Consider the following 27,690-nt stretch of genomic DNA (forward strand, 5'->3'; position numbering starts at 1 on the left):
TACAGACCCCAAACTTTAAAATGGAAGAATATTTAAAAACAAAAACCAATGAAAAGGCCCTGCTATAAACCTTGTCTCCTTTTGTAAAATGTTACCTTCAGGGCAGAAGCAGCCATCCACACAGTGATCTTTACACATTAGACCAGCTTTAGGATCTGAGCAGGTGTTCTTGCACGGACGTCCACACTCCAGGTATTGCATGTTTCGAGGACATGACTTTGCTGCGCCACAAAAGAACATATCAGAACATAACAAAATTGGTGCCTTCTTTAAAAGCTTTATTTTTTATATATTTTCACATATAGCATATTTCAATAGTGATAGATGCTGTTTATAATAAGCAAATAGTGACAGCTGTTATTTGCACTAATATTAAATAGCAATAGATTCTATTTACACTATGCAAAAATAGCAGTATTTGCTGTGCAATAAGTGTAAATAGTATTTATGCTTATAAATAGTGGAAGATACTATTTGCACCTGTAGTATTGTTATACGGTATGCAGTAATAAAATAGAGTGTAAATTAGTATTTTTATTAAAATTATTAAATAGATGCCGCCTTATTGGGACAATAAAGCCTTCCTTCCACCTACCCCTAATCTTAAAAACTTTACAAACAAACATTAGACACTTTATTTTCACTTTTCAAACATTTTCCTAATTTTTATTGAAAATAAATGCCTTTCCAATCTGATATGTGATATGTGGTAAAAGGAAGCAGAGCGATTCGAACACGGGTCGATTTGAGTCAAAAATTCTGCCATACGCCTTACACACTGTTGACAATACAGCTTCTTCCGTAATTTTGTCTGGCCCAACCAGATGTAAGTGGGCGGAGTTAGTGTAAATATCCTTAGCTAACAAGGCAGGCTATTTGAACTGTAAATAGACACTCCTTTATTCCAGAAATGATACTCACGACAGAGCTGTTCTGTCCTCCATGTTCCTGGTTTTCCTCCAGCATGTGTGCACTGTCGTGAAATCTCCGTCAGCGTGTTGCAGAGACAGTCGTGATCGCCGTAACATCGACACAGGTCGTCCACACAGGCTTTTTCAAATGAAACCATGTCCAACACATTGTAACAGTCTCTAAACCCTGGACTGCTGAAAAACTCCTGGCAAATGCTTGTCTGGGGGAAAAAATATTTTTTTTTTTAAAGAGGATTTTCTCATTGCCACCAAAGTTTTTTGCCACCAACATTAGTTTTGTCTCATACCTGGTTGCACTTATTAGTGGGTTTTAGTGTAACTTCCTTACAGGTTTCAGTTGATGTGGACATCTTCCATTTAGCCGGACCTGAGAAGGATTCACGAAAGCCCGTTACACTTCTTTAAGTCGGTGGTTCTCAACCAGGGTGCCGGGGCAAACAAAGGGGGCCTCAACAAAATTCCAAGGAGGCCTTAAGATGACCCTTGCAAGCCCACAGGTAGGTAAAGTTACCCACTCTTTTTCCAATTGTAAAATAATAATAATAAAATAAAAGAAACCTTATCTCCATGTTTACATGGGAGTTCCCTTTTAGAGATGCAGTGTGTGTCTACTGGCCACTAAACTTGCTCTATTTAAATCTTTATATGGACATCCAGGCATTAATGAATTCAAGCCATCAGGTTTACCATAAGCAGAGATATCATTGATCTTGTTGCCATTGAAGTCTCCACAGAGTCCACATGTCTGATTTCGGTACTTCTCAGGAAGTTCAATCTGGGGAACATCATAAATTAATGTCGTAGATAGGTAGGTAGGTCTACTGTCAACAGTGTCTACTGTTCTTTTTTACAGTAGAAAAGTTTTATAAGAAAGAAAGAAAGAAAGAAAGAAAGAAAGAAAGAAAGAAAGAAAGAAAGAAAGAAAGAAAGAAAGAAAGAAAGAAAGAAAGAAAGAAAGAAAGCATACCGATAGAGAGTTGTCTTCCTCCCAGAAGACAGTCACTCCATGTTTGTTTGAGATCTTGACACTTGTTGAACGTCCCTCGATTTTAATTCCATTCTTATAGGTTGGAACAGACACCCTGTCAGAGGAAGGTTTATGAAAATATCCAGTTTTCCAGTACAAATATTTTAATAAACTTCAAATAAAATTTGGTTGAAAAAGAATATTTGAAAATATGAGAAAATATATTGATTAGTTTTTTTTCTAACCCCACTTTTGATTATTTGTTTATAGCATACACCTCAAAAAAGTTAGTTACATATGCTTAAAAATAATGTATTTTTACAGATAGTCCTAATATCTTTCCTAATAACGTCACAACACAGATTAATTAAATATTAATTACTTAAATAAAATACTGGAAAACAATGTGAAAAATGCTAATTTTAAAGGGTTAGTTCACCCAAAAATGAAAATTGTCATTAATTCCTTAAACTTTGAGTCATTCCAAACCCGTAAGACCTTTGTTCATCTTCAGAACACAAATGAAGATATTTTTGATATCGTGAAGGATTCGTGCTTTTGCTGTAAAGTGCTCAAATGAACTCACTTTTCTTCCCCCATAGTGATGTCGCCTTTAGTGATTCTGATGATTGTCCCCTCCAGCTTTATTTTGACTGCACTAAAAGTGATTGAGCCATTTACAGTCTCTCTTTGCATTTGGATGTTAAAATCAGAAGTTGCGATGTCACACATCACCGCCAGAACGTAGTTGCACGTGTCTGCCACTTGAAAGAAATGACCATCAAATGTCTTGAAGTGGAAATTTCCCCATGTGCTGCAGATCGTGGACTGATGATCAGGATTCGGTTTGACTGAATCAAGAGAGAAATTGTATAAACTTGTGATTTGTACTAAAAATACACAATTAAAGGTGAAGCACATAATTCCTAGGCCATTAGTGGCACCAAACAACGTAGCAAAAAATGATGGTAATATTTTGTTGTAATCTTGCATTCACTTATATAACATTTTTAAAGGGGTCATAACATGATAAATCAAATTTACCTTGCTTTTTCATTCTCTTCATTATAAACAAAAGGCATTTATTTATTCAAGCTTCAAAAACGACTGGTCTGGATATTGGGGGATTTGTGACATCACACTGCCAAATATATATGCATATGACTGCCTCCAGAGCAAGACATCAACGAATAGTTCATCACTGCGTCACAGGCCCCGTTTACTAACATTCAGTCACTTAATGGCTGACATTTGTGTGTTGCCTTGCATCAAAAGCAAATGGAAGGAATTATAATCACTGACGCTGTCTACACTGTTGTGATACAGTTTACAGATACGTGTCGGTTTCTGACCATGCGCTTGAGTCTGTCGACAACAGGACAAACGGAAGAGCGAAAGAGCATTCGCTATGACGTGTCCAGTTTAAACATCTCGTTTGCCTCTTCGGATAATAGATCGTGTTATCAAAACACTTATATATGCGCAATAGCAAGAGGGCGTTGATACTGTGTCCTATGCAATGACGTTAGCCAATCATAACAGTGGTCGTTTACTGACAACCCTTAACTAGCCGAGCCTTAAAAATGTTAATTTCCAATGGAGGGTTAGAATGACGTTTGAGGATAATCTTTTTTGAGTTTTGTTTGTGCAATTTGTTTTATAAGTGAACCTCAAGGAATATATATGGACTGAGCAATATAGAAAAAAAAGTTGTCACGATGTAATGTTTCATATCGTTCGGCATCCATAATTACTGGAATTTTTTATAACCTTTTTTTTAAAGACTAGCTTGATTTAGAGGCCCAATGAAATCAAAATTGAAGTTTTTTAGATTTTAGTATGACTATGTTAGCCTTAAAGTTATGAATAAGCTGGTCTGTTTCAAAACAGTTATGAAATTTGCATTTAGGAGATAGATATAAACGTTACAGTCTTACAGTCTCTCACTTCCGTTAAAACGAACCAGAGATTTTGATGACATCATCTTCACCATCTAATCAAATCTTCTGTCCAATCAAAATGCTCTTTAGAATCTAAAGCCCGCCCCTTACACTGCTAAAGTTGCGTCTGGAATCGGTCAGTTGTTCACACATTTACTAATTTCTACATAATGAAAGGCACATAGCACACTATATATGCGATAGGAAACAATTCAGTGTAAATATGCTTTCAGTTGAGGCGAATGAAGTCTGGTGTCACGTTAGTTTCACGCACCGCGGCAGCGCGCACACACACCAACGGCTCTGGTCTAAAGTTAGACTACAGACACGAGAGCGCAGCGCGGATCATATGAGTCGGCGCAGACAACAAAACATATCGGACCCATTTGAATTCTGCACAGAATGCTGCATTTCAAAGCGATATGGAGGAGATTATGATGATAAACGGTTAGAGGAAACTGCTGGCTTTACCAAACAGAAAGGCTCTAGTAGTCAAACTGACACCTAAACGAAACGCTATTGGCTGTTTCAAAAAAAGAGGAGGAGCTGCTAACAGCTGGAGCCGTTTCAGGTTAAATTAGGTCAACACATTGAATAATGCGGCGCGTTCCAAAGCACTTCAGTGGGCCTTTAAACCACTGTTTATTTATCCAAATTATTCAGGCAAAAACAAAATATATTACTTTAAGCAGAAAGAAACAAATGTAAACAAAATGTATTGTCTTATGTTAAGATAAAAAGTAAGTGTAAAAGAAACTCTTGAACTTAAATACAATGTTACAAATAGTACCTCTCCATCATGGACTGCGTGTGGGTTGTTTGTTGAGGTGAGGTAGATGGACGACATGGGGCATATTCCAAAGGGTGGAAACAGTAATGAAATAAGTTGCTTGTGTTTCATGTTTCATTTGTTTCACATGCTCATCTTGCATGTGTTTTGATGTCAAATGGCGATGGCGAGACCAAAACATGAAAGTAACAACCTGGCTGTTCAGATCTTATTGGCTGTTTGCTTGTCAATGGTAGCATGGTGATTCATCAAAACCTCTGATAGGACGCCACGCGCACATTTTAATGAAAATACAGAGTACTATATTGACATTTTTTTATATTTTTACCGATAATGGAGTAGCCTACTGTTGATAAATACCGTCGATATCGTTTTATTGCCCAGCCCTAGACATATTAAAATGCAAATAAAAAATCCATGTCATGACCCCTTTCAATATTGTAGCATTTTGTCTTTTTAAAAAGAGAAAGAAATATTAATATCATACCGGTAGTTACCAGCACACTTTTCGTGGAGAGTGCTGAAAACAAAAAAACAGTATTAGTGATATTTCTCCAATCATTCTTACTACAATACATTTTGTTAATCTAATATGTATTACAAAAAACTTTAGCTAAATTGTATTGATTTTACTGTTTGAATTGTGTGAATAATAGTTTAAAAAAATGCTTTTTATCTTATACATTTAATTTGTAGTTCCCAGCAGCAGTTTTATTTGGCATCTGTTAATAAATGAGATTCTAGTTTCTTTGTGAATCAATGATTAGTATCTCATACAGTATAATGCCATATTCACCTGCTGTTGTTGATGTTGGCCAAACAAAGTACATAGGATCTTTCATACCTCCATAATCTCTCATAAAGTCTTAAAAAAAGAAAAAGAAAGATACAGTCATATTGTGTAGCTAATATATATTGCGTGTTTGATCATTTGTATTGTTCTAACCTGCTTGTACGGACTGCAGCCACATCAGTAGGACGACCCATCTCAGTATCCACATCTGGGACCTCCTCACAGTCCCTGTGGAGATATCCATCCTCAAGAGTTAAAGTGAGCTGTCTGTCAGCACTTGGTATTTTATACTAGCTCTTAGTTTACTTTGGGAGACCATCGATTCTGTGATCAGAAGGTGGATCCCAGGATTATGCATTATGGAATGTTATCTTTCCATTGAGAGCAAACACAGTTTATGCAAACTTTGGTGGCAAAAACACTTTCTGTCACTCACAGCATCACAGCATAGTGTTTATCTCTTTTATTATCTCAAATTAAACAAGGATGTGATGGTTGATTTGACTCTAACTTGGGGGCACACCAATTTGTAGAGACGCACTGTAAAGCTCACGCCCTAAATGTCTACCAGAACTTACCTAATACTTTTTCTTTGCATTTGCAGCTAAGGCATTTTAGAGACTGGAATCTGCTGGAAAAGGTTTTTTTAAATTAAAAAAAAAGATAAATTGATGGAAAACATTTAAAAAGCCAACAAGCAAACAAATCTATTTTTGTATCGTTAGCTTTTTTATTTTTTATTTTTATTTTTTTACTAAAATGAAGTGGCTTCAATCTCTTTATTTTTGTTTTGACACTGCTTTAAAATCATAATACAATAAATCATATTTTGTTTAGTTTGTATGTGTTACTTAACCTATAAAACTAACTTGTAAGTATTATTATTAATAGTCGTCTTTCTGGATCAGCAGTCATTAAATCCACTGTAAACACAGCAGGTGTTGTGATGATCGCAGGCACATGCGATGCAGCTTTATGTGGATATTATGTCTCATTTACTCCAATGTCGATAGCTCTATAAATATAACGTTTTAATACCTCTTTTGATTTGATTTTATGAGAACTGAGAAGTCAACACCACAACTATAATGATAACGACACAGAGAAACAATATTTCGTAAGAATGACTTTCGGAATGATTTTCACTTCCAGCTAACGAATTATTAAAAACCAACAGTTACATTGTCAGAATCCACCTTTTTCAAGAAGCAATTAAAGTCACAGAAAACAAAACTGCAGGGTGCGCTAATCCACTACTATGGACGCTTGTTTTTGCCACTGAACAAAAAAGGTAATTGCAAAAAAGAATCTCACAATTCTGACTTGTTTCCTTAGAAGTGTGTGATATCACGTCTTAATTGCAAGTTATAAAGTCAGAACTGTGAGCTACAGACCTTGTCCAAAATGGTTTTGTGGACTTACAAAGGCTGCAAAGTCCACAAGATTACAGGGTGTCCCATTTGTGATTTCAGAAGGGTGCTCGTGAGCGCTCCCTTTACGGTCGGTATACGCCCTTGATGCGCATTTTTGCCAAACCCGCACTGATGCAAGCTCCACAGTAGACTTCTTCCCAACAGTCAAAGTGGCATTACGTCACGGAAGTGCAGACTCGTATGGAGACCGCAAGGGTTTAGGGTGCCATTTGAGACAGGGCCATCATTTCATAATAATGCAAATTTTATTTCATGATTTTGTTTCATAACAATATTTATCATTGAAGTTCACCCCAAAATGAAATTGATGTCATTAATGACTCAGCCTAATGTCGTTCCACACCCGTAAGACCGCCGTTCATCTTCAGAACACAGTTTAAGATATTTTAGATTTAGTCCGAGAGCGTATCTAAGTGTTTACACACTATGTTGTCCATGTCCAGAAGTAGTAGTCCATATGGGACATCAGTTAGTTAATTCGAATCTCTTGAAGCATCGAAAAAACATTTTGGTCCAAAAATAACAAAAACTACGACTTTATTCAGCATTGTCTTCTCTTCTGGGTTTGTTTTCAATCCTCAAACAAAGATTCAATCGGTCATGAATCAGCGGATTGATTCATGATTTGGATCACGTGTTAAACTGCTGAAATCACGTGACATTGGTGATCCGAATCATGAATCAATCCGCTGATTCACAACCGTTTGAATCTTTATTTGAAGATTGAGTAATGTGTTTGTATGGATATATACAGTATGGGAGATAAGCTATTATATTTTTCTATGTATATTGCATTGTATGTATATGTAGATTTTTTTCATTTGTTATTATTGTTTTTAGTTTTTTTATCAATATTTGTAAATGTGCAAAATTCTGAATTTGCGAATCGCTGTCTTTGATTACCGTATTTTATAAAACAAGCTAGGATACAATACAGCATCCAAAAACTTTTTTAAGCTGTTAACTACTATACATTGAAGCCTCGTTCCAGTCTGCTGAAATGTCTGAAACCTAATTCTCTTAAACCTGTTACGCTTGAATATATGACGACATTTGTTTGTCCTTGCCTCCAGAAACATAAGGATGTTTAAATATTTCCTTTTCATTACCTTGTTGATTCTCTGTCATCGTCCTGCTCATATACGTTGCTGTTTGTTGGGATTAAAAAGTGATACTCACTGAATGCATACATTTAGGCTACTTTCTATTTTCAACATTTTAAAGAGAGTGTAGGTCAACTTAATATAGGTTTAATATATGCATAAGTGAAATGGAAATGTTTATTATTATTCTAAAAGTAGGCAACAAAGTAGACCATTGTTCTCTCAGGCACAAACCCCACAAACTATGAGAGTCAACATTGACTCATAAAAATGTTCTCTGCCTTCCAAGAAGGTAGGCCCTAAGATAATACAGTAATTCCTCCAGGAAATGCAAATTTGGTTTTAAAATGTGTTATTGAAATGCAATCAATTGTAAATAAAGATGTTTAAACTGTCGTATGTTTGATCATTGTTTGCTTTCACATCAAGGAGGTTCTGAATCGTAATGAGTTTCGAAATGTCAAACAGGCTGAGATTAACTTGCTATATGCATTAACCAATTGTTTTTTAGCCTATATATATATATATAAAAACTAATATAACCCCCCTCCTTTTTTTCCCCTCTCTATCTCTCTCTCTCTACATTTAACCCAATCGCCAGGTTAAAACAACCCAATTACCCCAAAAAGCATTTTATAGAGTATGTTGTTTTAACCCAGCAGTTGGGTTAAATGTTTGCATAAAACAACCCATTTTCTGGGATAAAACAACCCAGTCGCTTGGTTTGTCCATTTTCACCCAACTTGGGTTGTTTTTAAACCAGCCTTTTTTTAGAGTGTAGGCTATAATACAATCTTAGATCATTTTACCCACATACATCTTCACATTGAAGAACCAAATAAAACCAATTTTGGAACAACTTGAGGATGAATAAATGAATACATTTTGGTATTCAGTAAAATGACTAATCTTGCCAGCCCAAAACTCATACAAACAAAGTACACATTTAGTGTGAATTCTGGCTTAGTGCGTCATACTGTCCTGTGTATCCTCTCTTCATGGTCACTTCAAAACTCACACCCTTGTTGATTTGAGATGATAGCAGTGATAAATGAGTGACTGAACCCCCCCTAAACACTATTTATCGTGTATTCTAAAACACCACCAGAACAAGTTTGATAGGAATGAAAGATAATATCACAATAGTGCATAAGCTGGTTTTACCTTTAGATCATATTACACTTCTTCAAACACTATAAGAGCAAGTGCTGACAGATAAAGCTCTCGAGGATGGATGTTGTCTCCATAATGACTGATGTGGATACTAGCTGATCAGCTCAACTTTAAAACATGAGTACTTACTTGCTTGAGAAATGGTGTCACTTGGCATTATGTTGAAATCACATTTAATGATTCTCCATTTCTGAATTCTCCACCATCCCGAAGATGGAAAGTAAATAACCTCTGGGACAATGTGAGTGTCTTCTTCAAGCAATAGCCTATAAGAAGCTTCCAGAGATACTGATGGTATGGATTCAGCATTCACACTTGTTACACTTGTTGTCTCAGGACACCAGGAATTTTGTCTTATTAAATCACGTAAATCTACATAAAAGTCAAGGAAGTGATAGCCTATGTAGCCTATTTATTTAAACAATAGCGAACCAAAACATCAAAGTTTTGATGATATTTAGGCTACTGTCAAAAATGTAACAATAAAGAATAATGATATAAGATACAGTTTAAATGGGTTCATTTTGTACAGCCTACTCCGTATGACATAAAAGCCCGAAATCGAAGTCAAATCGGTGCTAGTTCACGTGAGGGACACATTAGCGCCGGTATGTATTTTAGAACGTCGGTTTTATTTAGGTATGCTAAATTAAGAACATACCGGTATGTGGAAAATTGTTTCGAGAGCACTGATGTCAACAGAAATTAGCAAAAATAACTGAGGGAAGTCTGTCCCTTTCAGTAGCTTGACGACAGTGACCTCTTATGGCAATATGTAAAGCATTTTTTCCCCGGCCAGGTACTAAATACATGTATGTTTTATGAGCTTTTTTCACAGTATGAAACCATCTACTGGAGATTATTTGGGACATTCTACCAGAAACGTACATTATCTGTCCTTGAATTGTTTACAGGGAATTAAAAGTATTTTATCCAAAAATGTCTAAAACTGACTAATGGTTGATTTTCTGTGAATTGTTCTGTAAAGGAATATGTCATTCATTAGGTTTTCAGATGTTTTTTTCTTTATTAAAAACACTTTTTAAAATTACAAATCCTGTCCTTGTATTTGTCCTCAGCCGAATTGAAGCTGCAGCTTTCATAGTTTTGTTATGCAAAAAGCTTTTGTTAGGAAAAAAAAACTCCATCAATAAAAAGTTTAAGTTGTTATCAATCACATTAATTAATTAAAAACATTAAATTCTACATAAATTCTACAAATAAATACTATTTTACAACTGTCCCCATGTTTTTGGTCAGTCCTGTCACGTTTACATAAAACTCTACATAAAATGTGTGCGATACGCCTTTAAGGGTATGACTCAGAGGAAGTGACATCATTTGACTGAGGAGAAGCTGACACTGGTCAAGGGTGAGTGCTGTCATTTAATTGTATGATTTTAAGCTTGTTTTTGTATGTTTTTTTTTGAGGAGGACGAGCTAAAGGGTCAGGCCCTGTCACGGTAAAACATCCCAGAAATGAATGAAAATGTTTTAATTCCAAAACATGTCTAAAAGGTTAATGAAAGCCATTTATATTAGCTTATATTATATTAATGTCATTTATATTAGCTTTGAATAATGATGACTAATTATTCCAATTCATACAGATTGCAGTTAGATGGCTCCAGTTAGTGCAGCTGAGAGACAAAGACAATGTCGGGCACGACTAAATGCAGACCCTGACAGAAAGGAGAAACATCTTCAGAAAGAAAGGGAGAAATGGATGCAGAAAAAGGAAAGAAGGAAAAGTATTCAATATTTATTGAAATAAAATGACATTAGTTTATTGAATTAAAAAGACGTTTGTACTTCATCAGTTGTCAGTCATAATTTTAACAAATTACGTCCTTATTATGTCCTTGGCTGAACTTTACCATAGTCTAATATTACATTAACATTAAAATTATGATTTAAAATAATAATGCTAATCAAAACTTAAATAAAGAACACAAAACATAGCTTTATCTGCATTAACAAAATCCATAAAGTCAGTCCTGTCACAGCACCGTCAGTCCTGTCACACAGGAAATTATTATATAAAAATGTATAATTTGAGGAAAATTGATGAATTAATCTCTTTAACTGTATAGAGGAATGTGGGGGTGTATATCCACCACTATGTTTTTATAAAAATCTCCTATGTAAAGGTAGTTATTTTATAATTATATGAGTGCCTGGCGGGTATTCTGTGATTTTTGTGTACTATAGTTGACCAAAAAGTTGCTTATATTTCTTATAGGAATTACAAAACCATGTGAGATACAATCAGGGACATGTGACCAATAAGAAAATGCTATTTATATATAAAAGAAATCATTAGGAAACCATTCTAACATATACAAATTTGTCTGTGACAGGGCCTGACATTTTAGGGGTGCAAGGCGTGTAAAAATGTATTTTATTCAATCATAAAAACATGCTGAGATGGCATGATATGTGTTTCTTATAGTTTAACATGTCCTCAATATTAATCAATGTTCAGATTTAAGAATAAGATCTTTTCCCCCCAAGATTTTTTACAAGTGGAAATGTACGTTTCTGGTAGAATGTCCCATTTAATATAAAAGCTGCAGGATTTCAGCTGCATCTACACTGTCAGAAAAAAAGGTACATTTCTATCACAGGGGCGGTACCCTAAGGTACAAACCTGAAAAGGTACTAATATGTACTTTTAAGGTATGACTATGTACCTTTAAGGTACTAATACGCACTCCTAAAGTACTGATATGTACCTTTTAAGGTACTAATATGTACCATTTAGGGGTGAGAAAGGTACAAAGATGTACCTTTGCACTTTTGTACCTTAGGGTACCGCCCCTGTGACAGCACTGTACCTTTTTTTCTGAGAGTGTAGAAAATTGACAAAAATCGGATGCATATATGTATAAACGTGGTCCAGACTGGAAATAAATTTGAAAATTATTTTAATTATTACATAAAATAATAATAATAAACAAGTGTGTTTATATATATATATATATATATATATATATATATATATATATATATATATATATATATATATATATATATATATATATATATATATGAAGATACATATTCATTAAACTATACATTAAACTCTATATAATTGGATACCTTGATATCATGCAAATATTTCTGCAGTTTTCACTCTTTTGATTTTCAGCGCCAGTGCTTTTCCACTACAGACTAAAGCGCACGATAAAGCAGCCCTCTAGTTGCCGTTACAGAATTTTTTTTTATTCAATGAACTGCCTGTTACTTAGCAAAATATTTAAGTTATTAGTTGTTAGTTAACTTAAACTGATTGTAACATTGTTTACATCATATTTCCCAGTGACATATTTTTTTTCAAATTTTTGTATGAAATGTGTCTTTGGTGGAAAAAAATGTTTAAACATTCAGATGTTTTCTTAAAACCATGTATCAATTCTGCTATTTATGTTACAGGCAAGGTCTGTATTTGAGAGGTTACATTCAGACTGTCAGTCCAAATCAGATTGTGTGCATCAGATTTAGGAGTGTAAACTGAATGGGGGTCATTTGGCAGGGGGTTGGCACAACACCTATGAATGACAATTCACAGAAAATGACAATATTAGCCAGTAAAACAGCCACATTTACTCTCAGCTCAAAGTTTTTACTCCAGTGCTTTGTTTAATCAATGCATACAGACTGACATTTTTCTGAAGAAAAAAAATTCAGGAGACTGATATTGATGCTTTTTATGATGCTTTATTTAGATTTGAATTAATTTCATTGGAAATAAAAGTACATAATTATATCATGAATTACAAGAGATTTTAAAGAATACAAAATGCACCCATCAAGAAATAACTATAGATTATGCTCAGATTTAACTATACCACTAGTTCAAACCACAAAGAAGGGGTGCAAAATTTGCCAAAATAATTTTAGCCATTAATGCACTACAACAATCATCTTAAATCTTCGTTATTGTCATCTTCAGATATATATTTTAAAATTGCTGCTTTTTTAGTGTGACAGATTATTGTGTCATCTTTAAATCAGCATTAGTCAAGCAGGCTCTTTTAATTAGGGGGTCTTTGTGTCCACACATTTAGTAGGAGTGCATGTGCAGCTCTCTACGTACATGTAGTTATAAGGGATCTCTGTGTTATTGGCACACTTCAGCGTCACCAGTTTTTCTTCGACTTTAGTCTCCCTGCAGCAAGAACAGCTGTGCATCATGACGTTCTTTTCCATTGAATACCTGTGCAGATTTCAAAGAAAACACCAGTCAGGTGAGTGTAGCACAGCAGGATGTGAGTTTATCCTAATATGAAGGTTTGGATGTTAAAGGCACACGAAAGGTGTGTTCACACTTGGCTGGTTTGATACGATTAAATAAATAAAAAACACTGATGCGATTGCTCTGTTAGTGTGGTTCATTTGATTAATTGGAACGAACTATCTGAACCCTGATGAGCATTAAACAAGTAGACCAAGACCTAAAAAGGTGGGTCTCGGTCCACTTCCAAATGAACTCTGGTGGATTTTTTGTTGTGAGAAATATTTTGGTAGATCAACTACTATCTAAAAACATTAACCTAGCATGAAAATTAGTTTGTTTTAAACACATAAAATGATTGTATCCTCTCCTACTGTCTTATCCTACATCTGAGGTCTCGACCTTCTCAACCGTGTGTTCCATTAAAATCGCACTTAGTAAATTTGACATTCATTTCTTTGTAGTAAAACTACTGATTTCAAACTACTGATAAAACTGATCAAGATTTACCTAATCAAGTATTTTTATCTTTAATTTATGAAAAGTTTATCAATAGCTATGAATTAATATTATCATTCATTCTTTAATTAAATAAAAAAAAAAAAGTTTAATCACAGTTTTACTGTATGCTGCATTTAGACCCAAATGTTGGTAACAGGGTTGGGTATTAGTGTGTTTATGATCAATAGTGTAGTGCTCTCACATTGAGCCATCGTCACAGTGGCCAGTGCAGGAATTGACGTTTACATCTTCAATGGAAATGCAATCATTGACATGCAGACGGGTGACGTTCTTCAGAAGAACACAGTTCCTGGGTTTACCTGAGAGATAATAGAGGGAGGTCAGCTTGAGACTCATGAGCAACACAAGGAATATTTTGTATAAGGAAATACTATCTTACAGATCTCGCAACATCCATCTTTGTCCAATTGCACTGTTCCCTGTAAGAACAAAAATTACAGAAAGGAAAACATTGCTTAGACATTTCATGGTGAAATTGCTCAAAACAATTATCACAGCCATCTGAACAAGAGCTGTCCATGTGTGGGAAAGGCCAATGTTTATCTATTTCTTAGCCAAACAGAATAATTTAACCTGAAGTGATGACGTAATTTAAGGTATAATTGTGCTGGAAAATTGTATGTATGCAGAGCACCCTATGACCTCCTTGTGAGTGACTGAAACTGCAAACTATTCTTCAGTAAACTTTTCTTTCATTTATGTTTTCAAAACTCTGACTATGGGTTTTCATTTTTATGGTCCTTGGGTCTTTAACTTTAAATGTTCCTTACAAAGAATACTAAAATAATACTTTTATGATGTTTTATAGTGCGTTTTTGTCCTATCTTTCATTGCTTGGAATAATAAGAAGGTAAATTATGACTATTTGAGTGTGTTTCTTTGGCTATGATAATTGTTTTGAGATCACTGATCACTATTATTGTGAATATTCTGTAACATTTTCCATTGTTCTCCTCCGACACCTGTCATTCTTGTTTGATTTATGATGCGCAGAATATATATCCTGCAAATGCGACCGTTTTCCTATCTGTCCCAAACACACATGCATATAACATGCTGTATATTTACATTATAAAACCATGCACTGTGACTTTAATTCAGCGTGAGCAGCGCTGCAAAAACTCATTCGTTTACATTATATAGAGCCTTAAAGTTCTGTATAATTAAGGGCGTGGCCACTTTGAGTGACAGGTGGATAGCCATTTATCGGCTGTCTGTTAGGCAGTGCGTCACATAAGCTCCACCCATGTCCCGCCTCTTTGCCCATTTTCTGTTATCTGGGCGTGATGTGTGATAATGCGTTGCCAAGATGGCAACGGCCAGCTTGTCTCTACTTTCATCTTCAGAACTGCTCTTCAGAATCCAATGGGCGATGTCACGGACACTACGTCCATATTTTTTTATCAGTCTATGTTGGGCGCCGAAAAAAACACACGCCGCTTATGCCCTGCTAACGTGTGCAGTGTGAAATCGGCCTTAAGCTTGGTTTATACTTGATGTGTTCGCACATTCACAAAGGTGCACATGCCAAAAATTCTATCATTGCAGAGTGGGCAGTTGTGCATGTTGAGGGTGTGTGACCCCATTTTGCTTGTTGGTGTACACAGCAAAATTTGTAACTTTGCACACGTTTGCAAAGTTGTATACATGTTCTCCTATCCATATTTTGTCTAATGTCACAAGTAGCCTAATAATCTCATGGATTACTGTTTTTTACACTATTCTTTTGCTGTGTTTTAGAGAAGTGTACTCAAATAAACATCATCCCGTGCGTGCCACTTCTTCTCACTGCTGTTTTCTAATGGTTTATTAAACAATTACTCTCTGTCATTTCAAATAATAGTACAACGGCAAGCATGTCAAGTATAAACGCCTCCTCCCCAATTTGGTTCGTGCTGCGGAGCCAGGCAAAAGTATAAACAAACTTTACAGGTTTGGATGAGTAATTAATGACATCATTTTTATTTGTGGGTAAATGAACTCTTTAAAGGTAGGATAGGCAATTTCAGAGAGGCTAACAATAGCAAGCTAGCTTTGAAAGCATGAGATCCCATCCTCCCTTTAGAGCTCTCCAAAACCACGCCTCCTTCAGAACACATGAACGCAAACAGCAGAGTCTGCAAAGTGTCACGAGAGGTGCTGTTAAATTTTTTCCCCCAAGATTTTTTACAAGTGGAAATGTACGTTTCTGGTAGAATGTCCCATTTAATGTAAAAGCTGCAGGATTTCAGCTGCATCTAGAAAATTGACAAAAATCGGATGCATATATGTATGAACGTGGTCCAGACTGGAAATAAATTTGAAAATTATTTTAATTATTACATAAAATAATAATAATAAACAAGTGTGTTTATATTATATATATATATATATATATATATATATATATATATATATATATATATATATATATATATATATATATGAAGATACATATTCATTAAACTATACATTAAACTCTATATAATTTTATACCTTGATATCATGCAAATATTTCTGCAGTTTTCACTCTTTTGATTTTCAGCGCCAGTGCTTTTCCACTACAGACTAAAGCGCACGATAAAGCAGCCCTCTTTAGTTGCCGTTACAGAATTTCTTTTTATTCAATGAACTGCCTGTTACTTAGCAAAATATTTAAGTTATTAGTTGTTAGTTAACTTAAACTGATTGTAACATTGTTTACATCATATTTCCCAGTGACATATTTTTTTTCAAATTTTTGTATGAAATGTGTCTTTGGTGGAAATTTTTTTTTAAACATTCAGATGTTTTCTTAAAACCATGTATCAATTCTGCTATTTATGTTACAGGCAAGGTCTGTATTTGAGAGGTTACATTCAGACTGTCAGTCCAAATCAGATTGTGTGCATCCTCCCTTTAGAGCTCTCCAAAACCACGCCTCCTTCAGAACACATGAACGCAAACAGCAGAGTCTGCAAAGTGTCACGAGAGGTGCTGTTAAATTACCTCCTGTCGCAAAGTACACATCATTACAATAATAATGAACATAAACAACTTACAGAGCAAATCCTACCAGTCTAAGGACGTAAACAGCTCTGGGTAGAACGTTGAGAGTTGCCATCTCGTAATTACAGATATAAGAGGGTGTGAACGCAGAATAAGCTAGTTTTGGTTCAGGAGGAACTGCTGTTTGTTTGTGGAACTCTGTGACTGTCTGTCTACAACTCAGCATAGCCTTATGGACCGAATGCAATTACTGAAAATGTTTTGGTCCCGAGATTCCACTGAAGGTATATGTAGGCCTACATGTTTTAATATTTAGACCACTTCTATTATTGATTGCTATTAGGATGTGAAGAAAGTTTCAACCAGAAAAAAACAGTCTACCCTACCTTAAGCAGTAGCAGAAAAAAACAGGCATACAAAATACAAGCAGAACAAGGGTGTGATGTGCACAAGTTAGAGATATTCTACTTACAGGCTCACAGTCATCTGGATTAAAGGGCGGGCATTGTTTAAAGCTCTTTATTGTCATAAACATGCCGTTCCTTTTCAGACAGGTGGCATTCATACATTTAAAATTGTACTCCATTCCATCCTAAACAAAAAGAGAGACAGGTACATGAAGACTGAAGAAAAGAGCAGATTCACTGTTTGATGAACTGAACAAATAAATAAAAGGTTGGTAATGTTTTCAATTGTACCTTGAGAACATGTCTGGTGTTGTCTGGTGCATCATAAATACAGCCCACTTGTGTACATGATCCACAGCACTCTCCATCTTTTTTCACATAATCAAACCCCTTGGAGATTTTTTATTGTGAAAGGAAAAAAAAGATATGACTAAAACAATAAACTACAGTATGTAAAAAAATAACACTGTGTGTTGGGGCGGTACAAACTTTCTCATTAGGTGGAAAAATGTGTTAAATCTTGAAAATGAAAACAACAAAAAATGCATCCAGTGTGACATGTGGAGCTAGAGCTTCAACTTACAGGCGCACAGTCATGTGAACTCAAGGAAAGGCATTCTGTTTTGATCTTCTCACTCACAAATGAGTTATTCACTTTAAGGCAGTTAACAGTTTCACATGTATAATAGTCGACTTGTCCATGCTAAAAAAAAGACAGACAGAATCAATGAAGATCGAACAGAACAGATTCTTTGTCTGATGAGCTGAAAGAATAAAGAAAAGTTTTTAGATGTACCTTGAGAACATGTGTGGTGTTGTCTGGTGCATCATAAATGCAGGCCGTTTGTGTACATGATCCACAGCACTCGCCATCTTTTTTCACATATTCAAACCCCTAGTAGCAAACAAAGTTTATCATTTGAATTATCAAGCAGAATTTGGATTAATGCCACTCTTGTCAGCGATCCACAATGCAATTAACCAACAATAAAGTATTGTGACTATCTGAGAACATAATGTTGCTTTGGTGCTGTACAAACTTCCTCAATGATTGAGAAATGTGTAAAAACAGAGTGTAATATGACAAAAAGAAACAACCATTCAAAGTTCAAACTGAACAAAGTGTGTGACATGGAGTTGAAGCTAGAGCTTCTACTTACAGGCCCACAGTCCTTTGAACTCAAGTAAGGACATTTTGTGTTGGTCTTTTCAATCACAAACAAGCCATTCACTAGACGGCAAGTAACAGTTTCACATTTGTATTTGTACTCCTCTCCATCCTACCAACAAATAGACAGGCACACATTGAAGAAACAACTCAGATTCTGATAAACTGGAAAAAAATCAAGACATTTGAGAATGTATTGCAAATGTACCTTGAGAGAATGTCTGGTGTTGTCTGGTGCGTCATAAATGCACCCCACTTGAGTACATGATCGACAGCACTCTCCATCTTTTTGCATATATTTAAACCCCTTCAGGTAAAAAAAAAAGTTTGTGAGCAAGGATATGAGCACACAGTGCTGTACTGTGGCTTAAATAAGAACTAATATACATCCAGAAGTGTTTGATGTTGAGTTGAAGCTAGAGATTGTACTTACAGGCCCACAGTCTTGTGAACTCAAGGACATTCTGTTTTGATCTTCTCAATCACAATTGAGCCATTAATTCTATAACATGTAACAGTTTCACATTTGTCATGGTCTCCATCCTATCAAAAGACAGATTGACTCCATAAAGATTCAAAAACAGAACACATTCTTTGTCTGGTGAATTGAAAGAATGAAGAAAAATTTAAGAATATTTTCCAATTGACCTTGAGAGAATGTGTGGTGTTGCATGGTACATTATAAATGCAGTTTGGTTTGCATATTCCACAGCATTCTCCTTCTTGTTTCACATATTCAGAGCCCTTGGAGTGGAAAAACAGTTTATAGTTTTAATAGAGCACCTCTTTACTGCATTTTTCAAATCAGACAGAAATATTAATTTATAGTGATCACAAGCTTAAAATGCAAAGATTACCAGAGGACAAGATTCCTTAGGACAGACTTTAGGAGAACATTTCATAATATGTAGTTGAGTCTTTGGGTCTTTGTCCATTTCACAGTTACATTCTATGCAAGGCTCTGTTGGGATATTAGTCCCAGGCTAGAAAGAAGAACAGAGCGAACAGCGTGAACTGCATTGTTCTGCAAATTAAACTGTAGATAAGCCATCTTGTGTTTTTACAGGAGCAACATTTTAAAAGTCTGTAGTACTACTGTAGACTTTATATCATTTGTAAATGTACCCCATAATTTTTTTCCACATTTTATGTTGTTGCCTTATAGGCTATTAAACTACTTGTTTCACATCAATCTACACTCAATTCAACATAATGACAAAAAAAAAAAAAAAAGATTTGTGACAACTTTGCAAATTTACTAAAAAGTTCTTTGCATAGGTATTTGTACCCTTAACTCAACTAGAGTGACCATCAGCTTCTTGGTCACCATTATTATCAAAGCTCTTCTCCATTGATTGCCAAGAAGGCCGGCTCTAGGAAGATTCCTGGTTGTTCCAAACTTCTTCCATTAAGGGGTTATGGAGGTTATGCTGTATGCATTTGTAATATTCCCCAGATCTGTGTCTGAACTCTACAGGCAGTTGTTATGACCTCATGGCTCGGTTTTTGCTCTGATATGCATTTTCAACACTTAAACCTTTTGTGTAGAGGTGTGTGCCTTTCCATATCATACCCATTCAATTGCATTAGTCACAGGTTATCTCCACTCAAAGTGTAGGAAATTACAAACAAAATTGAATTTTAAGTGGCCCAGAAAAGGGTACCAATTTCTTATGCAATGTAGTGTCACATATTTTTTTTCATCTTTAAACACCAGTGCTCAGCATAGTTTTCTAAAGGCATAATACCGTATGGTGTTACAACCAAATATATCTTATGTAAATAACTCTTCTGTAACAATAACATAACACAATACAAAAATAGATATCGTAAATTACAAACAAAAAAGTCTCTCACTCCTGTCAGTGTTGAAGGAACAGGGGTCCTCTATACTCTCAGAGCAGTCAGGGCAGTTGAACTGGGCCTTCCAGGCATTCGCAAAGGAAACCGCTCTACCCTCTTTTATGCCTTGAGGAGTCCTCAGGTCATCAGACAGGACTTTGTTAAAATTTCCACAAAGACCTGCGGAAGCAAAAAAATAATAATTTCATAACACATAAAAGATGAACATATAGGATACATACACGATATCATTGGACATCAGGTTTGATTCTCCAATTAATGGTTTCTCCAAGACAAATGTAATTAAACGGAGAGTCCTCATGACATCAAAATCGATCTTATTTACTTTGTTAGCATATATTACAGGTCTTAGGGTGAACAATTAATCTGTGCAAGTTAATACAAAAAATGTTTACCGTGGTAATCTTTAATCAAAATCTAAAAAAAGTTACTTCCGGTCTGGAAACGGTGTTCCATCTCAGCTGATGTCAGTTTGACTGCTTGTGTTTTAAAATGTGTAACCACTGCCCTTCAAATGAGCAAGAGATGGAGAGGAGGAGCGCTGAGGTAAAACCCTGCCCTCTGTTTAATATTCAGTTTCACTTGGAAATATGTTGCAGCACTGAAGAAAACTCACTTTCTACTTCCGGTTCACCGGGACTTTAAATTGAGCTTAGTCTGGTGATAGACCCATGGATAGACCATAATAGACAGACAAGTGTGTAGGAGCCATTTTAATGCAATGCATGTTTTGTCCATGGGGGGTCGCTCTAATATATTATGTGAAGCACTGGATTAATGAGGGACAGGTGTGTTTGGTGGCAGGAAGGCAAACAGTTTTTGACCGTGCTTTTGCGCACAGATGGGTGATAACCGATGGTGCTCACGAAATATGGACAAAGTGTTTGTTCTAGCTGCAAGGTATGAAGAACAGTAATGAACAAGAGCTTACAGGAAGCTGACTGGAAACAGTAATTTATTAGAGTAAAATAAAGAGACACGTATGCGGTTGACATCTGTGTGTATGGACTTCATTGCACGTGTACTTAACATGCTTACTTCTGCCACAAACACCAACGGCCGAAAGGAAGGCCGTAATATTAGTCAAAAACTATGTATAAGTGAGCATTGTAGTAAAAGGACCTGCTACTGTGATCAGCTGATTCGTTGCAAGTGACCTGTGAGCTGGACGCGGACGACACTTTAAGAAACGAAGGCTTCATTGATCTCAACGCAACGTCTGCTTCGCGGACATTGGATTTCGTCATGGAAACCTGAGGACGAGCTGTGGAGAATCTGCTGTTCCTGCTGGATGCCGTGCTGGATTGACTTCTCTGCTCTTGGATGAATGGTTGATGTTGGGATACAGCATCAGCGCTGGATTAAAGGTACTGTTACAACCAGTGGTGGAGGAAGTACTGAATCTCAGTACTTAAGTAAAAGTACAAGTAACCAGAAATATATTTACTTTAGTAAAAGTAGAAGTACTACAACGACAACCCTAATTAAGTAAAAAGTACCTGATTTTAAATGTACTTTAAGTATTAAAAGTAAAAGTGCTTGCATAAAAATGTATTCTCTTAAAGGGATACTTCACTGCCTTTTCATATTAAACTATGTTATTCCCTTAACTTAAACGAGTTGATACATACCTCTCTTGTCTCAGTGCGTGCACTTAATCTCTCTGACAGCATTTAGCTTAGCCCACTAAGCCCAGTTCATTCACTATGGTACCAAACAGAGATCAAGTTAGAAGTACCAAACACCTCCACGTTTCCCCTATTTAAATACAGTTACACGAATAGTTGAACGATCAAGTATGGTGACAAAATAAAACGTGGCGCGTTTCTAATCGGATTAAAAAGGAGAACTATAATGTATGGAGGAATAGCACTTCTGAGAGTACTTTGGCTCGGCGCAGTAAAAAGTCCCGGCCGAAACATCTTCCCTCACATCTCCCTATTGACAGAAATGAGAGAGTGAGGGGGATGTGTGAGGAAAGATGTTTCGGCCGGGCAGGGGTGGTAAGTACTCAAGTAAAAATACTTTGATACTTTACTTAAGTATTTTTTTCGGGGATCTGTACTTTACTTGAGTATATTTTATTTGCATCTACTTTTACTCTTACTCCACTACAATATTAAAGGCAAAGTGTACTTTTTACTCCAATACATTTCCCCATGCCCGCTCCAAGTATTAATATTACACTTGAATTCCAAACCGGTCTGGTCGGTCATGGATGATCCAGTCGGGTATAGACTTGGAAAAGCTGACAAGTCAGGTTTGTCACACTAACGTTAGCTCAGTGTTTCCCCAACTTTTTTATTTTGCGGCACACAATTTACTATGAAAACATCAGTAACATTTTACAATACAGGTGCACTATTATAATTCATGCTTAACTAATGCACAGATAATCATGAGTTAATGTATTACTAATGAAGAATTAAACCATTTATTAATGATTACTGCATCAGCAACTAATGAACATTCTCTATGATTAATAGATTAAGTAATATATGAATTGCTATTAATTAAATGACATCATTAATTCCCTAATAACATATTACATTAACTAATAATGTAAATTCATGTATTCAAAGCCATGCATTCCGGCTCTCAGTTGTCTGTTTAATTCATCATTAATCATAACAATTGGCAAAATTATATCATAACTTTTTTGTTGAGGCACATGACTATTAACTAATTGTTACGTAATGTCATTGTGGTTATGGCTTTTGAATTAATTTTGAATTAGTTAATAGTATCTTGCTCCTCATCTGTTTTATGGAGCTAATGTTATGGAACATGTCTATTTTAAATTTAACCCCTATACTGCGTTAAGGTGCTTCATTGTCTCCTATTAATTGCAAATCTAACAAATTCTTATTTGCAGTATCTAATCTTAACATTTGTTCAATTAAAGCATTGCATATCAGTCCCAAAAGATTGTATCTGCTTATTGATATTTACAGTTAATTTGAATATTTACTTTTTACTTTCGGTACTTGAGTACCTTTTAAATCTGATACTTTTGTACTTTTACTCAAGTGATGTTTGAATGGAGGACTTTCTACTTTTACTGGAGTATTTTTTTATTTAGGTATATATACTTTCACTCGAGTATAACTTTTGAGTACTTTTACCACCTCTGCGGCCGGGACTTTTTACTGCGCCGAGCCAAAGTACTCTCAGAAGTGCTATTCCGCCGTACAAATTTACAAATTGTACTTCGTTACATTCCACCACTGGTTACAACAAACGTTTAATGGCCATTAACTCTGTGTGCACACAAAGTTCGTGTAAATCCAATCCATTGGTGGCAAAAGGGTTAAAAACATTTCTTTATTCTGCTTGACGTAAATGTGTGTAAAATGGATGAACAGTGTTTGGACGCGGAAAATTCCGCTGTAGTAGAACAACAGCCTTTTAATGAAAATGAGCCTGAAAGACAAAGAAGGACAATTAAACTTTCAGCAAAGGCTTTGGTGGAAAAACTTGACTCATTACAAAGGCTGAGAAAAGTAAAACTGAGTAAAGCGCACAAAATGACTGAGACTATTAAAAGGTTGATGCCAGATAAAGAATATGAGTCTGAGGTACGAACTTTGTATGATAACTTCAATGATTTGTGTTTGGAGGTTAAGAATGTCATTGCTGATTGTATTACCTGACAATGAAATTGAGAAACATGATATATGGTTCAAGGCAAAAATGATTCCAATTAATGAGTTTACTGAACATGTAAATGTATGGCTGTCTAAACCTGTAACATCTGAAAGGGTGGATGTAAATGTTAATGATGATGTTGCTCCAGAGGATAGTGTTTCAAATGTTTCCAAAGGAAACTCTGGTTTTAGTAAGCGTAGTTCAGGCAGCAGTAATTCATCCACTGTTTCGGCTCGTATACAGGCCGAAGCAGAGAGGGCTGCACTCGTGGCACGTGCTACTGCATTAAAAACTAAACATGAAATTGAAACGCAGCAGGAGGAATTAAGAAAAAAAAGGGAACAACTTGAATTAGACGCTGAAATCGTAGCATCTGCTGCAAAAATTGCAGTGTTTAGTACAATTGACAGGCAGTCAGACATAGTAAATGTTCACGAGAGAGTTCACATGTTAAAGGAAAAAGGTTACCAAAACCTCAGACTTCAATGGATGTGACAAGAGATGAAGTTATTCATTCTACAAGACCAAAGGTGTTGAATCCACAAGCTATGGAATATGCGCCAACAAGTCAAATGTCAACAGAAATCACAACCACAGCTGGAGTTATCAGCAGTGTTCCATTACAAGCAGTTGGTGCTTCGGATTGATTCATGATTCGCCAATGTCACGTGATTTCAGCAGTTTGGCAGTTTGACATGCGATTCGAATCACGAATCAATACACTGATTCATAACCTTTAACCTTCATGACAGTTTAAATCTTTATTTGAGGATTGAAAACAAACGTGGAAGAGAAGAAAATGCTGAATAAAGTTGTAGTTTTTGTTATTTTTGGACCAAAATGTATTTTCGATGCTTCAAGAAATTCTAACTAACTAACTGATGTCACATATGGACTACTTTGATGATGTTTTTATTCCCTTTCTGGACATGGACAGTAGGCCTATAGCGTGCCTACACTTAGAAACGCTCTCGGACTAAATATAAAATATCTTAAACTGTGTTCCGAAGATGAACGGAGGTCTTAGGGGTGTGGAACGACATTAGGGTGAGTTATTAATGACATCAATTTAATTTTTGGGTGAACTAACCCTTTAAAAATATCACATTGTTTGTTAATTAAGTGTCAAGTAAAGTTAATAAACGTAATTTCGGGAGGAGTACGCCCATCTAATCTTTCAATTAATACCAAGGTATAAAACCAGCAGCTTACCTCTTCCCCTTTTTGGTTCCTGAAGCATTTGGCCTGCCCAACTCTGCTTGACTGGCTGCGCTGCTCATTTCACCTGTTGATCTCCAGACCGCCGGTCTCTCCGCTCCACATAACACCTCGCTCAAGAAAACCTCTCTCTTCTTCCATCTAGAATCATAACGGGGCTCGGTCGATCCTCATCGCGATGCATCGAGGCCTTCATCATCATCAACATCATCCTCTTCAGCAGTAACGTTAAGCCTCGTACCTCCTGCTGAGGAGTCCGTCAACGCGCTCAAGCGTTATCCAGCGCGGGTTTTCCATTTCACCCAGAGGAATTCAAAAGCGCAACTTCACGATCTGCTCGTGTGTTTTCACCAAAAACTCTCTCTCACGCCGCATTCAGCGTTCTCGCAGCAACACGCAAACATCAACACAAACAACTGCACGATCTATACGGTCCGTTTCAGTTTCAGCCGGCAGCCGCAGCTGCCGATGCTTTCACGTCCGCCCCTTAATTCGGCCGGCACTATCGCGGCCGCAGACATTAGTTCCGCGTCTGCTCGCAATAGTTCCACGGCCTCTTCGACTGTTACCTTTCACCCTCCCACAGGTAAGTATAGCTTCTTCTGTTCTTCTTTCCACGCTTCCAATATTTCTGTGCTTTCTGGCCTTTATTCTCTGTTAAATTGAGAAGCTATATAATACATTTCTCCTCTGCTATTGGAGCAGGCCCAAAGCGTGAGGCTGCCTCCGCAAACGGTCCTGCCCCCCCCCCCCTTAATTTCTTCTCTACTATAGGTGCAGACCCTAAGCGTGAGGCTGCCTCCGCAAACGGTCCTGCCCCCCCTCCTTAATTTCTCCTCTGCTATAGGTGCAGACCCAAAGCGTGAGGCTGCCTCCGCAAACGGTCCTGCCCCCCCCCCCCCTAATTTCTTCTCTGCTATAGGTGCAGACCCAAAGCGTGAGGCTGCCTCCGCAAACGGTCCTGCCTTCCCCCCCCTTAATTTCTCCTCTGCTATAGGTGCAGACCCAAAGCGTGAGGCTGCCTCCGCAGATGGTCATGCCCCTCCCTCTCTTTCCTTTCTCCGCCGCCATTGGAGCCGATCCAAGCATGGGGTTGCTCCCCAAGCTTTCTATTCTCCAACCTTATTCCATCCAGCTTCTGCTTCCTCTACAGTTCATTGCCTCCTTCTCAGCTGCATTGCTCTTACAGTTCCTACTACATCATTGCTATGGATCCATCACCTGTCTCCACCAAGCCTCCGTGCCTCAATCACCCCAGGTGGTTGGTCCCAGTATAGCTCATAAGCCCCGCCCCTCCGTGGTTTCTAATGGATACGAGTTAAACTAAACAATCAAATTACACTTTATATTTTCCAAGATGTTTTCTGTCTTTTAAGGCAGTTTTATCACTATGATTTTATTTCAAGTATTTGTTTTAAATAAGTTTAGCTTAGTTAGTTGTTTGACGCTATAAAAGTTGTCACTGAGGAACCAGCAGACTTTTTCAGGAGAAGAGTGGAGTTTTTATCTTAATTTCTATATTTCCCAGATTTTGGCATAAATATTAAGAGCATTAGCCCGAAGGTGGACACCGTTCCAACCCCAGCATTGCAATCCTACTGGACAACTTGGAGAGCTTTTTCAAACAATTCCTACAACCAACTTGTTTTCCCAAATTCTCCCTCTTTTTCATTTTTTGATGTCATACGAGATGTCCACCCAATCTAGTACCATCAAAGTCTATCTCGGCTGCTTTAAATTTCTAATCTACAACCATCCATCCGACCATCTATGATCTCTAAGTTTTAAACAAGAACACCATCCGTTTCCTCATCAAAAGCAATAAACGGATCAATTAAAAAAAAAAAAAACTGCCTTTTCATTCCTAGCTTCAATCTCCCGACACCCATCCAGCAATATCAATATCTTTCCTTCTCCCTTGCCACAGGGAGGTGCTGATCTCCTCACATCTCGACCCGCTGTTTTCTGATGAGAACAACCTTCCTGTCACCAGGCAGTGAAGTTCTTTAAAAAAGCTTCAGCAGATCCCCACCCACTCTGGTAATTAGGCTTACTTATATTCACCTCACTTCTATCGCAATGGAGCAGACACCACCGCAGGCCAAAAGGACTGCCACACCATCAATTAAACTATTGGGTTGGTGGTCCTCAGAGCCCTTTCGATTTTACTTTGTTCGGACCTCAGCCTCATCAAACAAGCCATCTTCGCTTGACGCTGCAGTGCTCTGCCAAATTGATACTGCTGCTGCAGTATTTGGATTTACTAGATATCACCATTGTAGTCCTTCACTTATGCCACAGTCCCTCGCTTGATGCTCCAGGGCTTTGCTTGCCACTACAGTGCTCCTCCAGTTTAATGCTGCCACTGCAGTGCCCTTATTATTATTTTATGCTGCCACTGCAGTGCTCCGTCATCTTGATGCTGCCACTGCAGTGCTCCTACTATTTAATGCTGCCTCTGCAGTGCTCCTCTTATTTGATGCTGCCACTGCAGTGCTCCTCCAGTTTGATGATGCCACTGCAGTGCCC

At 36.8% G+C, this 27,690-nt stretch overlaps 2 protein-coding genes and 1 long non-coding RNA gene across 6 annotated transcripts in view; 1 reads left to right on the plus strand and 2 right to left on the minus strand.

The window, feature by feature from the left end:
• Window positions 1-9,303, minus strand: part of muc5.1 (mucin 5.1, oligomeric mucus/gel-forming) — a 33,571-nt gene extending 24,268 nt beyond the window's left edge. Inside the window, exons 1-10 of the mRNA XM_067436600.1 lie at window positions 9,261-9,303; window positions 5,576-5,650; window positions 5,426-5,494; window positions 5,117-5,149; window positions 2,486-2,750; window positions 1,900-2,014; window positions 1,620-1,707; window positions 1,220-1,299; window positions 922-1,132; window positions 96-221 (exon numbers count right to left, since the gene is read on the minus strand). Coding sequence (XP_067292701.1) covers window positions 96-221; window positions 922-1,132; window positions 1,220-1,299; window positions 1,620-1,707; window positions 1,900-2,014; window positions 2,486-2,750; window positions 5,117-5,149; window positions 5,426-5,494; window positions 5,576-5,650; window positions 9,261-9,288 — 1,090 coding nt within the window. The 5' untranslated portion in view covers window positions 9,289-9,303. The remainder of the gene's footprint in view (window positions 1-95; window positions 222-921; window positions 1,133-1,219; window positions 1,300-1,619; window positions 1,708-1,899; window positions 2,015-2,485; window positions 2,751-5,116; window positions 5,150-5,425; window positions 5,495-5,575; window positions 5,651-9,260) is intronic.
• A 3,712-nt stretch (window positions 9,304-13,015) lies between these two features.
• LOC137065409 (intestinal mucin-like protein) lies at window positions 13,016-21,656 on the minus strand. 4 transcript variants are annotated; one of them, XM_067437040.1, is made up of 14 exons: window positions 21,418-21,656; window positions 20,290-20,454; window positions 19,290-19,415; window positions 19,081-19,176; window positions 18,866-18,975; window positions 18,641-18,739; window positions 18,425-18,544; window positions 18,061-18,159; window positions 17,848-17,967; window positions 17,556-17,654; window positions 17,330-17,449; window positions 14,270-14,309; window positions 14,072-14,189; window positions 13,016-13,350 (listed from the first exon to the last, which is right to left on the minus strand). In XM_067437040.1, the coding sequence occupies exons 5-14, from the start codon at window positions 18,893-18,895 to the stop codon at window positions 13,173-13,175; spliced, it is 1,023 nt and encodes a 340-aa protein (XP_067293141.1). In that variant the 5' UTR covers window positions 18,896-18,975; window positions 19,081-19,176; window positions 19,290-19,415; window positions 20,290-20,454; window positions 21,418-21,656; the 3' UTR covers window positions 13,016-13,172. The 4 variants fall into 4 exon arrangements, with proteins under 4 accessions (XP_067293141.1, XP_067293142.1, XP_067293140.1 ...); XM_067437041.1 differs by lacking the exon at window positions 21,418-21,656 and adding an exon at window positions 20,912-20,924; XM_067437039.1 differs by lacking the exon at window positions 21,418-21,656 and adding an exon at window positions 20,691-20,758.
• LOC137065418 (uncharacterized) overlaps window positions 21,554-27,690 on the plus strand; it is a 38,310-nt gene continuing 32,173 nt past the window's right edge. Inside the window, exon 1 of the long non-coding RNA XR_010901642.1 lies at window positions 21,554-21,662. This is a non-coding gene — a long non-coding RNA (uncharacterized lncRNA). The remainder of the gene's footprint in view (window positions 21,663-27,690) is intronic.

This window comes from Pseudorasbora parva, chromosome 25 (assembly GCF_024679245.1).
Source record: "Pseudorasbora parva isolate DD20220531a chromosome 25, ASM2467924v1, whole genome shotgun sequence".
NCBI classification, from domain to species: Eukaryota; Metazoa; Chordata; class Actinopteri; order Cypriniformes; family Gobionidae; genus Pseudorasbora; species Pseudorasbora parva.

Coding starts and splice junctions, on each gene's coding strand:
- LOC137065409 (XM_067437040.1), bottom strand. CDS start 18,895: ATGTCCTTGAGTTCACAAGACTGTGGGCCT. Junction 17,655..17,847: donor GTTCACATGACTGTGCGCCT/GTAAGTTGAAGC, acceptor AAAATCTCCAAG/GGGTTTGATTATGTGAAAAA. Junction 14,190..14,269: donor AGATGGATGTTGCGAGATCT/GTAAGATAGTAT, acceptor ATTATCTCTCAG/GTAAACCCAGGAACTGTGTT.